We start from the raw sequence: 14025 nt of genomic DNA on the forward strand, positions 1-14025 counted from the left end.
GAAGTTCAGGATTTTTACTTTTTGCTAAGCCACCAAGACAAGAAATTCAGTCGGGTGAGTGTTCTTGTTTTTCTTTGGAAAGCTAAATTTGGAGAAGCTGATGTCTTTTTATACATACATATATATGTATAATATATATATATATATATATTTTACTGAAGCATCAAGAAGCCAACCAGCAAGTTACTATACTAGATAAGCGATTACGGCTCACTTGGTCTTTCCATCTGAAAAGGTGTCACTGTCCTAATGGATTTGAGTTTGGCTTGCCTTTGTTGTCCTTACAGAAGCCCAGCTCACTAGAAACCCTGTCAGTTAAGCAACGCACAGCACTGATTTCCTCTCTGAGCTTTGCAGGCCACAACAAGTCGAAGTCTAACAACTATCCTTAACTGCAGAAAACAGCTACTCAAGGCATACAAAATGTGACTTTAAGGGGTGCAAAGAAGAGCATAAGCTAATGCTGTAACCGTCCCATTTCCATGGTTTTAGGGCCACCCTGACATGCAATTGCAACTAAAGCGGACTTGCTACCTGACATCAATAAAATAGATAAATAAATGAAATTAGGGATAAAAGGTCAGATATGAAGGCTGGATTTTTTCCAAAAATGACCATCATGGTTGTTCATTTTCTGTAGCAGAGACACCATATCCTATTTTATTTCTGTATAATAACAGAGGGAGGCTTCAAAAGGGTGGGGTTTGATGTCTAAAGTTTGATCAGCTTTGGCATCGAATACGACCATCCACAGTCAACTTACATTGATTCACCTTGCTTTGCTGAAGCCTTCTACATTTTTTCCTGTGCTTTCAACTGCAGATAACCATTTCTCCAATTCCAGAAGAATTAGAAAAAGCAAAAACATTTCAACCTTAACCCAAATTTTTTAGAAGAGGGCGGAACATTTTTACGTTCTCAGAAAATGATATCATCTTTGCTTCCAATGCTGCATAACCTAACATGTCCAGAAGTTAGTAGCATGAAAAACATTTGGAAAGCAAAGGTCTTACAACCTTAACGCTCCACTAAAAAATTCTATCCTGTACTGTACAGCCAAGTCTACACAATGGCTACAGCAAAGCACATTGTGTAGTGTAAGAGGCTAGCTAAATAATGCCTAGTATTTAAACTCTCCATTTATTCTAACTCACTTCTCAGGATGTTCTTGATGTATTCTCCTGCTGTTCTTACGTATCCTCCCTTTATTGTCTCAGCCAAATTTTAAGACACGTTACCCCATTTCATCCAAAAATTTAACATCTGCTTTGGCTCTGAAAACAAGCAGTCCCCAAGACTTCAATGTTTGACAGTTATTTTTTTCAAGAAATCTCAGCAATAATATCTCTTGTTGTTTGATGGCCTCAAAGTTATTCACCAGCTATGTGACAATCACAAAGCTTAGAGAAAAACCTTGACCAAATGCCTTGAAAGACTATCTCAAAAGGCTGCAGGTTTCACTGATGCACAACAATGCAAGAATTTCTTACAAAATTTATTTTATTTTTTTGTTTTAATTTGCTCTTTTAAACAAGAAGTGAGGTATGGACTATATAAAAACAAATAGGTATTTAACACTTACTTGTGAGCCTTAACTGGTGATAGTGTACTTCTCTGTTTATTTCCAGCACTTATGAAATCTCTTTTCACCACAACCCCAGACCCTCACTCTCCAATTGCTAAACACTGGTGCATGAAGCTAACTACAGAAAGCACTGTTAGTTGTTCACACAGTCTGCAGACACCTTCAGAATGACTACTATTGCTCATATACGTACTAAGACAGCAAGGAAACATGAATAATTAAACTTTGGCTATTTTCACGGCAGACCAGAACACAGCACTATTAGTCACAACAGTGCTGTTAGGTGCCTACTGCCCAGAATACTTCCCCCAACTTTTTGTTAAGATTCATCGAACAAACTCGGTTTTCAAGCCACACAGAACATTCTGTTTGCCAGCATACACACACATACACTTATCTATATATTTATTCCCAGGCAAATTAGTTAAACAAACCTTCCTGAATCTGAGCCTCACATTTTGACTGTTGCGTAAGTTGGTAATACTAACTAGACTCCTACACAGATTTGTAGGAACGAATTATCTGTGCACCCTGTTGAAACACTTCCACATAAATCATACCAGACAAAGCAATCCACTGGCATATTTCAACTGCTGGAGACCTACAGTTTTCTTCTGATCATTTAAATCTTGCTTCCTAACCATCCACAATACTGCTAAGGAATTTTCTCACCGCTCTGCAGAGGTCCTCTTATGGGGAAGAAAAAAAAAAAAAAAGCAGCACTATAAAACACTGAAGAATTGAAATCATTATTACTAAGGTACAGGTTACAAACACCACATTCAAAGTAGCAGCAAGATGCACAGGTGAGCACTGCACACTAGGAAAACCTGTTTGATATATGCAGGGTTTTTTTGCCTTTGTTTTTTAAAAATCAATCATTGCTACAGCCATTTATGCATGGCAGTAGTAATGATGTAAGGTGATGAAACAGATTTGACAATGCTTTGACAAGACTCCATTCAACAACCATGGAAACCAGCCCTATTTTTTAAATAAATGCCCAAAGACAATTAGGCCATCTCCATCTCCTCTGTGCAACCACAAGCATCTGGGATCCACAGCTCCAGTTTCAGATGCGTTAGAACATCCATTTGGCAGACAAGTGAATGGAAGGGGCTTGGTATCATTAAAGCTGAGTCTATAGGCTCTTGCCACACAGACTGTTTGGTAAAACTTTGTGGGCACAAGTAATTTATGACCCTCCTCTTTGTGTATCAATATACCAAGCTATTCTAGAGATTCAAAAGCAGATGCTTTAATGTAGTGTCTACTGCTAAAAGCACTTGAGATGTTGTTCCTTGTCATTTCAATTCCTCCTCCTCACTACTGAGAAAGTGATCTGTTTTCTCAAAACAGCAGTATCCTTCCTGAAGGAACATGACTCAGCTTTGCAGATCATGCGTATTACTTCACCAGTAATCTACTTTTTGATTTCACTGCACCAAGAAAAACGTTAAGTTAGACAAAGTTCCTTCTCCAAATCAAACAAATGTCTTTATGAGAAGAACCAAGTATGCAACCATTTTAGTGATTAGTTTTAAAATAGCTTGCTATGGCTTTAATTTTTCATTTTAACCAGTAGCCCTTTCATAGACCTCTTCTTTTTAGACAACACTTGTTTCTCACAGCATCAAGAAGAAAAATTATTTTCCCTTGTTCTCATAAAAATCATCATTTAATTTCAAAAGAATGTCACACACCTACCATGGCATTTCCAAAGTTTGCGTGTCTTTCCTGTTTTAACGCTTTTGCTGACCATAAACAGCTATTTCAGAGTGATCTCATCTCCTCCTTCAAGCTGCAGAGCAAAATCACAGTGCAGTTTCAGCCTATTAACAAACTGACCAAACTGTCTGCATCTAAAGAGGCCTATTTATTCACACTAGAACTATTTTTTAACTGAAAAATAGTAGAGAAATAGTAATATTTTCTCTTTATGTTGGGATAGGAAAAGTCTTTTCAATCCTTGTCGAGATTTTATTTACTTTCACAACCATTTTACATTGAAAAGCTTTGGGAAGCCACGTGAAATTTCAGTTCAAAGATTCATACTTGTTTCTGCAGAACACATCTAGCTGGAGAAAACACACTTCTTTAAGAGAAGTTTACCAGCCACCTCATCTACACAGCAATGAAGCTCTGCAAACAGGGAAAGCCTGAGCTGCAACACGTCTCTTTTCTAATTCTGTCAGCTCCTTTCTACGCTCAGTTCTGAGCACGTCAGTGTTTCATGCCTGCTCAAACTTACTCCTCTCAAGAACTGGCCTGGCTTTTCTCTAGCTCCCATTTACCTTCCACTTCAAACGTGCATTTAGTTTATCAACTGTCAGCTGTCACAGATGCTACAAGTAATTCTGTTTCCTCTTGGTAATGACCATGACTTCTGCCTCTCTTGTACACACAACCTAACCTCTACCTTTCCCTATCCTTCAGTACCCCAAGAAGTTTGGCTCTTCCACACCAAACGAAGTTGCACAGCAGCTGTTGCATCTCACACCGACACGTGCTGTCCTCTTGCTCATTATTCCAGGAAATGTCAATCCAACAACACTATTCCCGGGGTAACTTCTCCATTGTATTGTTTCTGTAATTATTTTAGTCCTGCAACTACCAAGCTGTGACATTTCTGTGTCTTTTAGCTTTTTCAGCTCCCTCTCTCCCCCAACATCTTATTAAAATGGATGTTGTGGAATCCAACTGAAAACTTCACAAGAGGTCCCACTTCTTCTCCAGCCTGAATCAGGCAGCCCTAATGACAGCAACACTGCTGCAACTTCCTCACTGACCAGTGAGGCTCGTAGGACAAAATAACAGAGTCATGAAAAAGCAACGTCCGACTTGTTTCGTGGCTCATACTCTCTGCGTACCTCACCACTTCACAAAACCCCCAACGTACCTCAGCTCCTGTCAGCCACAGGGCCCCGAATGAATACTTGCAGAGAACAGCATGGAGATGCCACGTGGGGTACCACCAGTTTTCCCTGCCAACACTTCGTTTTTGGCTTCCCTATTAGACTATTTTTATTAGATGTTTGTAACTACTCTGTAGCTAGTCCAAATGCCATGCCAAGTAACCCACACAACCACAGCTCTGACTACGCTCACTGTAAGTCAGCCACTACATATCGACAGGAGATGGATAAACCTTCGCAGAAAGCCACTATCTGAACTTTACACGTTGTGTGTTCTGCTCCACGGATTTAAGCTGAAAATTGCCCTTGGTTTTAAAATTTGATGCCTAGTATGAAAGTTACTTTGTCCATGATCTAAAAGGTAGCATGTTTCTGATTAGTAGTATTCATGGAAAAGTTTGCTGCACAGCATGCATACTTTTTTCTCCATTTCTTTTCCTCCCTCTTTTCTTCCCCTCTTCCAGAAGATTTTTTTTGCTTCACTAGCATTATTAACGTTATCTACTACAGACAGACAGCCTTCCTAGCCACCATCACACAGGACACTAATGTAAAGCAACAAGACAAAGTTGTGTAAAACAAGGTGACAAGGAAGAAGCAAATTACAGTTCCTCACTTTAAACTTGAAATCCTGCATTTCTCAACAAATCTTTTGGTTTTTATCTTTACGTTATTATTTAAGCGCTATTCACAAAAACTAAGCAAGCCACAAATTCATTATTTAAGACAAAGAAACAACAACTAAATGTTTTTATGCTATTAATACTTCCTATATCGTTTTACCTACTCAGCCTAGACTGCAATAGGCAGATGTGTACTCAAGCCTTAGGCAGATTGACCAAAGTCTCTCAAGCCACCAGTACTTGCAGAAGTCTTCAACCTGACGTCCATAACCACAATAGAATTCAGCATCCCATTTTCCCAAAACACTCGCATAAACATTTTAGTGGCCACATATCTCTCAAAACAAAGTTTAAAGTTTTCCTACCATTAAGCTTACAATAAGCAGCACCTACAGGAAAGGGTAAGCATACAATGCTAGAGTCAAGTGCCATTCAAAACTATTCTGGCAACCACCTCCTTCTCCGACTTCCCGTCGGGGAGAGGTGGCACACCAAACCCCGTGCTTCAGACACCTTTCTCCTCCAGACCCACTCCTCTTCCATCTCAGAGACCTCCTGCGGAGAAAGGACTGCTGCCACCTGCAGAGACTCATTTTTAACACGGCAAGTCCTCCACCTTTGTGTTTTCCCAGATCAAGTTCTGAATTATGATTGACAGTTGTATTTGGATTTGATCTGGCAAAGACAGAAATGTTCAAAAACACAAAGGAAAAATAAGACGCCCTGGAAGTCTTGTCAGTAGGGTGCATAACTGCTGAGGCTTAGCCAGAGCAAGGTCCCTCAGAATGTAAATTTTGCTGCTTCTGTAAACGTGGTGTTGAAATAAACAGTGGTAACAATCAGAATCTCCTCAGTGGCTTCAGAAACCGTACCATCGGTCCGTGCATGAATGAAGTTACTGCACAGCTCTCTGATGGCTCTCAGATGTAATTTATCATACAGGAAATAATTACATCCACTTTCATCACAAAACAGTGAAGAGTTATCAGTTGGCAACTTCTTTGCTTGTTTTTCCACTGAGACTTCTTGCAGTCATTTATAAAGGTACTTGCTATATTGTCTAGCTAAGAGTTGCCTAAGTGTTTGCAAGCCTTTTTCTCTGCATTGTTTGGTATTCACAGATCTCTTCAGCATCCCAGGAAGGCAAATTTAATTATAATGTACAATCACTATCTCTTATACTTAGCTAAGATGCTAGATGGAAAAAAAGAGTTCTTATTGCTTAAAAACAAAATCAATGAACTTTAACTTGCAATAATCATTTGGCTTGGAGGACGATGTTATAATAGCATGATTAAACTTAAATGGACAGCCCTCATTCTTGCATCGCAAAGATGTCAGCTGACTGGTGCACCACCTTCCCAAAATATTACGGACTTGAAGCTCTAAACGTGGAGATTTAAAAACAGTAACAATGAAAGGACAGGATAAACAAACAAGCCTTCTGTACATTTACTGCCTTGTAAGCCATGCCTTGATGATAGTCTCTCAATTCCACTTTGTGCACTTATTTCCTGAAAGCGTGCTCACATGATTTTTCAGTTGAATCTTTGAATACATTTTGAGAGCTTTTTACTTAATACTTTGACACAGAATAGATCTTGTATACTTAACACATGCATCAATACCCTGCTATCCAGACTCTTAGAATTATAAAACAAAATTGCAGACTAAGAGATTTTATTCATCATTTCAAGTTGCACAACTTTAATTAGACAAAAAGGGACACTTGTCTTTACATCTTCAGCTCCAAACATATCCTCTCCATCAGTTACACTGTCATCTCCAATCTCCAGTTTACATATAGCACAGAAAGGCACTTCCTACAACCACTGTGTTTTCTCAGTCTAAATGTAATCGCTTTGCTTGGCACCATCTCTGCTTCTTAGCGGTTTCACTCTTAATCGTGCCACAAAGAAGGTGACAGATCTAACAAGGTGCTCTTGCCTTTTTATCTTCAATTAATAAGATTTGGATAGCAAATACATAACAAGTAAGCTGCCTCTATTGCTTCCAACTCTGATACATCTAATTTTAAATTGAAATTCAAGACACATTATCTTTATGTTTTCATACTACTACCTCACTTCCAGTCCAGCTTCTTCCTTCAGTAAGATTTCTTTGTGTTTCAGTTGCAACCAATTTCCACAACAACTCAGAGGGAGTTTACATTTACATAACCAAAGCAGAAACTGGAAACATGCACATTTCAAGTGAACATGGCCATTATTCAATATCCTAATAAAACATCTTCCAAACGCTGAAATTCTGTTCTTCAGGCTACTTCAGTTCTGCTTCAGGCTTTGTCTTTCAAAAGGACAGGAGGAAAGCTAACAACCCCCCTGGCTGTACAACTGACCAATTTAACTAGCCTAAGATTAGAACTGATTGTTCAGGCATTGTGGTTTTCATTTGTTTTTGGATGGGTTTTTTCCCCTCTCCTGGAAAACACTGTAACATTTTTACTCATTTTCTCTTTTAAGTAACAGCTACAGCTTTGCTGACATTCTCTGCAAGTGACAGGAAAAAGGAAGCATTTGTCATTGTAAATACTGTAAAGAGAAAAATATTTTGTCTGCTCCCACGTACACCAAACTAAGCTTTGTGCTTGTTCATTGATCGCTGTGTCCATTGTGTTTCACTGAAATAAAAAAAAAAATTGTACCTCCTGTCCAAACAAAGGGAAGCACCAAGACCTTTCAACGGACCCTTTTCTTATAGAAGAGTAGATCATGTAGGGGTGCAGAGTTTAATGAGCTCTTCCCAATACCGAACACCTACAGAGATGCCAAAACCTTTTCCAGTGTGTGACACTGCTCTGGCTGAACCAGATCACCTCCATGCGTAAAAACAGAAATGGGAATGCCAGTTGTTAAATATTTATTATAAAAGAGTTCCTCAATAAACATGTGATGTCTTTTTCTACTGCTTTCAGATTTTCAGCTGCTGCAAGACTAAGCTCGGTGCAACTCCCCTACTATCAGAAGCTATCAGCATCAGAAGTCATCGCTGCACCACTTACGAGCTTATCAAGTCTGTGTCATCCCCCTACCCACACACCAATGTGGAGGATGACTATTAATACAGCTGGCTGGGTCGTCCAGAGCTGCCAGATTACTACACAACACGTACCTATTTGTAACTACGCAAGCCTACTATTGGAACCCTTTATTTTCATTTTAGTGTAAAAATGACGTTTTGAGAACAGCAAAGCTCAGATCAGTCCTTCGTCCACAACACAACCCACCACGGCCAGCATCTTGACAATGAGTTTCGCGCTCGACGCTGTCACGCGAAACAGGTTTCTGGGAAGCACCAGGCCCCTCAGAGCCCTGACCCACTGCTCGGTCCATCTGTCCGCGGAGAATTGGCTCTGAACCCTGCTTCAGGGATGCCTGCTGTGAATCACACCTCCTTCTTCATCCCCATGAAGCCCAGCACGTCCAGCAGCGAGCACCGGCCGCCAGAAGCACTGATTGCGCCGCTTCCCACCTCCCTCACCGACTTTCCTTAAAAAACCCCCATTAACGCAGCCTTCATCAGCATTGTTCTTACTGCCATCGGTTTTATTAGTTATTGTTATTTTTCACACGCAAAACCGGCAATCCCCCTTCATCTTTCCCGGCGGTGAGTCTGCATTTTCCTCTCACGCCGCTCCTTTTTAGGCAGCCCAAGGGAGCAAGAGCCCGGCCCGCCCGCCCCGCCCGGGGGTGCCCGGGGGAACGAGGAGCCGCCGGCGGCGAGGAAGAGGAGGAGGAAGAGGAGGAGGAGGACGACGAGAAGCAGCCGCCGCCCGGGGAAAGGCCCCGAGCAGCGGAGGGAGGCTCGGCCGCCGCCGCCCCCTCCCCGCCGCCATTACCGGGGGCACGGTGCGGGCGGCGGGGCGGCGGTGGCGGCCTCCATGTTGCACCCCGGCGGCCTGTCAGCGCCGCCGCCCCCTCCCCGGTGCCCCCTCGGGAGCCCCGGCCGGGGAGCCCCGGGGGCGGCTTGCGGCCGCCTCCCCGCTACCACCGCCCGCGGTGCCTTGCGGAGCGCCGTCATCTCTCCCCGGCCGCCGCGCTGCCCGCAGCCCTGCGGCACGCCGCTGCCTCGGCTCCCGCTCTCCTCCTCCTCCTCCTCCTCATCTTCCTCCCCGCCGGCAGCCAGGTGCCGCCGCCCGGTACCGGCAGCCGCACCTGTCACCGGCGGCGGCTCCCGGACCCAGCCCCGGCGGCCGGGCCGCGTCCAGCCCGCAGCAGCGCCGTTGTCCGCCGCCGGGCCCCGCCGAGGAGGAGGAGGCGGCAAGATGGACACTGCCGAGCCGGCCGCGCTCAGCCCGGCGGCTCCCACCTGGCCAGCCCGCCCCGGGGCCACCTGACAAAGCCGGCTCCCCTCGCCCCCGCGCGCCGGGGGGAAGATGTCGCTTCACCCCCACACCCCCCCCCCCCCCGCCCCGCTCCGCACTCACCGGATCGGAAGAACGCCGCGATGTCCGCCGAGTCCTTGGCCGCCTCCTCGGCCCCTTCCCCGGCGCCGCTGCCGGCCGTGGCGGTGGCGGCGGCGGTGGAGGAGGAGGCGGCGGCGGTGGCGGCGGCGCTGCTCATGGCTGCGGCGTGCGGCGGCTCCTCGGGGCGAGACCCCCCGGCCCCGGCGCCGCCGCCCCCGGCTTCAGCCCCGGGCGGGCGCGGCTCTCAGGGCGGCAGCCGGAGCGAGCGGGCGAGCGGCTGCGGGCGGCCACGGCGGGCGCAGGGACATGGAGGTATGCGCGGAATGGCAGCGCCGGGAGCGCCCACCCCCCGCAGCCACCTAGGAGGCGGCGCGGGCATGCACGGAGCCGGAGCGCAGACAATTGCGGGAGGAGGAGGAGGAGGAGGAGGAGGAGGAGGAGGAGGGCGACGACGGCATGGGGAGGGCCAGCAGTCAGCGCAGCGAGGAGCCGGTGGGAGGAGGAGGAGGAGGAGGAAGGAGGGAGACGCTTCCAGCCTTTTTGCCTTTCTTTTTTATTTATTATTTCTTCCTCCCCCCACCCCGCGCGAGGCGGAAGAGCGGCGGCCGCGCTAGTGCCGGTGCCCGCAGCAGCCGCCGGCCTCCATCTTGTTCGGGGGGCGGGGGGGGAGCGGGGAGGGAGGGAGGGAGGGAGGGAGGGGGCGTTCGGGATTCTCCGGCTGCCTCCGCCGCTGCTCGGCAGGGGGCGGGGCGGCGCGGCGCATGACGTCACGGCTCCCGCCGAGCCCGCACCCCATTGGCTGCGGCGCGGGGCCGGGGGAGCCCGCGGGGGGGGGGGGGGGCGGCTCTGAGGAGGGCTGAGGGGTGTGAGGAGGAGGGGGCGGGGGGCTGAGGGCTCCCTGCTAGATTTGGGGAAAAATAAGGATAAACCTTGTTTTTTTTCCCCCCGGAGGAGTGCCTTTAAAAGACGTTGAGGCAATCCACTGCGTGGGATTCTAACTATTGTGTGTTCAAACAATGATTGTAATTATTTTATCTTCCGCTGCGTTAGATTCTAACTACTGTGCGTTCAAACAAGGATAGTAACTATTTTTATTTTTTTTCAGTGATTTCGGGGAAGCTTTGAAGCGTTTTCTATCGTGCACTAGCCCAACGAACAAAAAATAAGCCAGTGGTTCTTGATAGAAAGTGCAATTGGGTGCTCGGTTCAAGCACGTCCTAGCACAATCGTGCTTCTTGTGTTAACCCGTCAGAATAACATGAAGGCAGGGCTGAAGAGAGAGTGGTGAAGAAGGCAGCTGAGCAGTTTCAGAAATTTATACAGCCAAATAACATCTCCAAAGCTCGTGGTCAATGGTCAGAAACACTGCAGAGTGTGGTCGAAATGGTCATAGCTGAATGGTCAGAAACATTGCAGAGCATAGCTGAGAAGCAGTACAGCTGCAAGAATCGAACTCCTGAACCTTCCGCAAGCATTAGAAGTAAGGGTAACTTCAAGAGAAAACGTGGTTCTGTTGGTTTATCGCACTCAGATGATGTGGAAGTCGTTTTCCCAAGGTTTGTGTTTGGTCAAAGTCGTGCAGCTTGATGAAAAAGCTTTTGTGTGACTACCCTTGCCCTAATTTCTCTTACAGAGACGAGATTAGTTTGACTGAAAAGATTTTTTTTTAATGTTTTTCTTTCAGACAGTGGGCACAGGAAAGAGTTCCAAATTAGCACCCCACTGGCAGAAGTGGTTGCAATGTGAATTCCTTTCTAGCTGGCCTAGCAGCAACCACCTAGCAATAAAACAACTGGAACAAGTGCTACTGCTCTTTAGTGAGCAGTAGCCTGACCTGGGAGTAGGAATACGGTATTTTACATCAGCACTGAGGAAATTGTATGAGAATGAGAGAAAATGGGGTAGGTGAATGAAAAGGCTTAATATAATGAGTAAAGAAAATAAAGGTCTCCTGGAACTTCCATAATTCAAGTTTTTGGTGACTTGAGAACAAGATGGTGCTCAAGGTGATTTGTTTTCAGTTTTAAATTAAGACTGATACCTTGTTCAACAGTGCAATTTAGTAGTTGTAGTAATAATAATTTTAGAAGCAGTAGCAAGGTCACAGGTTTCAAGTCTACTGATTGCCACTTGTAACCAGTTATTGCCAGTGTTAGCTTTAGAAGACTGGTCTGTCCAACAGCTGTTGAAAATGAGATATTGACCACTTGTTTCCACCTAGTCGCTCATCCAGCATACTGCACAATTGATTGTCAGTGGCTGCTAAAAAGCCAAGGTCCGTTTGAAAAATTTTTCAGGCTGTGTGACTGATTTTTTTTTTTTTCCTTTCCCCTGTCTCCTCAATCTGCTGAATTGCAGGTGATGATGCTTTTGTTTTTCTTTAATACATGAATGCCCTGAGCCATGTCTCCTGCTGGAAGAGCCTCTCATCAATACAAAACTAAGAGAATCGGGAGTGGTTCCCAGCGCCAAGGATTTAGTTCCATGCATTGATTGAGATCAAATAGCTGAGAATTCAAGTTCTTTACTTGCACCAGAAATGGTCCATGCAGGGAAACCCCTTCAACAGCCAAATAATTTCATGTCCTTTGCAGCATTCAAAGGGATTGTAGTACAGCTGTTACAGTCACATTCATGATGCAACATTTACTGAAGGATAATTTATAATAAATAGACAAATATAGGAAAATGACATTATGACCGAGTCACTTAACTCTTGTAATAAAGCAAAGATTTAATTCACAGGTATCCACTTTAGATCTCAGATTTAATATTTTGACATTAGGGAATCAAGTTCCTTAGTCCAGTTGTTCTTGATCATTTGAGGCATAAAAATGGGGGGAAAAACAAAATTTTAAAAAAGGTATAAATTCTCTATGTGGAGAACATTGCATATTGAAAAGTTGTGCAAGTTTGCCTACTTTGGGAGCCTGGCATTGGAGAATAGCATTCTCCATCCTCAGCTCCTACTTTGCTTGTCTCAGATTTTTTCAGTCTACAAATGTTTTTGCACCAATTAGAGTGGTAAATGCAGTAAAGGAGAAATACTCTTATTCACAAAAGAGATACTTTAAGGGTACTGCAACCTGCTAAATATCAGCACTTGTAAGGCTGAGATTCAAATTAAAATGTTTGTTTGTTTCTTTCTTTTGTTCTTTTTAATTGCTCACCAGGAGCTTTAAAAACTAAAGATGTTGAAATCATGCTTAACTTCTATACCTACTTTATATATATGTAGAAGTTATTCAATTTTATGAAAGTAAATTGTTCAAAAAGTTTTACACCTGGGAAAGATAAATACTCTAAAAGAATTGTTGTTTGATTTGTTTGTCCTTTATGCTTCGTTGTGTGAAGTCTTACTTGGGCTGAACAGTCACTCTAAAACCAGTATATCAATGCACAAAGATCTTTTTTCAGGGCAAAGAGATCTATTGTGAGTAAAGAAGCTTGCGCCATGTCTACCCTTCAGTATACAGGCTGAGAAGTGCCACATGTCACCTCATGTTTCATCCCTAAAAGCATATGCAGACTGGTTACTGGTCAAGTTCTTTTCCTACACCATTTGCTGTCCACTTAATGAAGAAAAAGAATTGCCTCATTTGGTAAGACAATGAAGAAAGCGGGGCAACAGCTTGATTTAAAATCACCAGCATTTATAAGTTTTCAGGAGAAGTGAACTAGAAACTCCTTAGTTTGGATGAGCATCAGACCGGATACTGATCTCTCTGGGTGGTCAAACTGATTTGTCTCATTGCTCAAAACCAAAAAACCCTTCAATTAAGGGAAGAAAAAAAAAGAGCCAACAGCCAGGTTTTTACATTAGAGTTCACTTCCCATAGTTGTTCACAAGCTCTACCATCCACATTTATCTCACAAGCTAATACATAGAACATAAAAGTGTGAGGGACATGGACAGCTCTTTAAGAGAAAATATACGTCGACTTCACTTCAACCTAGCCAGGCTGCAAGAACTGCTTCTTACAAACATTATTTTTCTGCAGCAGACTTTCAGGGAGTTCCAAACAAATGTATAAAACAAGGCAGAAGCATTTGTGGTAACTACTAGAGAATGCCGTACCAGTTGCTGCTGCACTTCCAAGATGACGAGGCTTCTTTTAAGTTTGTAGTAGTTGAGGAAAGCAACCGAAGTTATTAATGTGTACCACCTCCAAGTTGCTATCTGGATTCTAATCTGCATTGTGCTTGTGTTATAGCAACATTTGTCAACTTCAAATTATCCTTCAAGCACAAGATACATCTCTGTTATCTCTAAAGTAGCACTGAGGCATTTTCCAGCAGTTATGATTATTATCTCCCCCTTTTCTGCAGAAGCATCCGTGTCTTTTTGAAAGTGCACTGCAGTTGTCTCAAGCAGTATTGAATCTACATGCTCCCCTTCCTTACGCTATAAAACCAAGTTCTCATTTCATTATATGAGTTCCGTCAGTTTTTGAAACTTTTGCCTTTGACTTTTCA

The 14025-nt window shown here is 44.1% G+C and overlaps 1 protein-coding gene across 2 annotated transcripts in view; it reads right to left on the reverse strand.

Moving 5' to 3' along the window:
• The window catches only part of TRIO (trio Rho guanine nucleotide exchange factor), a 248134-nt gene extending 237935 nt beyond the window's left edge, over window positions 1-10199 (reverse strand). The window contains exon 1 of one of the 2 annotated variants that reach the window (XM_066992554.1): window positions 9571-10197. In XM_066992554.1, coding sequence (XP_066848655.1) covers window positions 9571-9706 — 136 coding nt within the window. In that variant the 5' untranslated portion in view covers window positions 9707-10197. Of the gene's footprint in view, window positions 1-9570 lie in introns of both variants that reach the window. The other variant, XM_066992555.1, reaches the window with a different exon arrangement.
• Between the last annotated feature and the right edge of the window lie 3826 nt (window positions 10200-14025).

This window comes from Anser cygnoides, chromosome 2, assembly GCF_040182565.1.
Source record: "Anser cygnoides isolate HZ-2024a breed goose chromosome 2, Taihu_goose_T2T_genome, whole genome shotgun sequence".
NCBI lineage: Eukaryota > Metazoa > Chordata > Aves > Anseriformes > Anatidae > Anser > Anser cygnoides.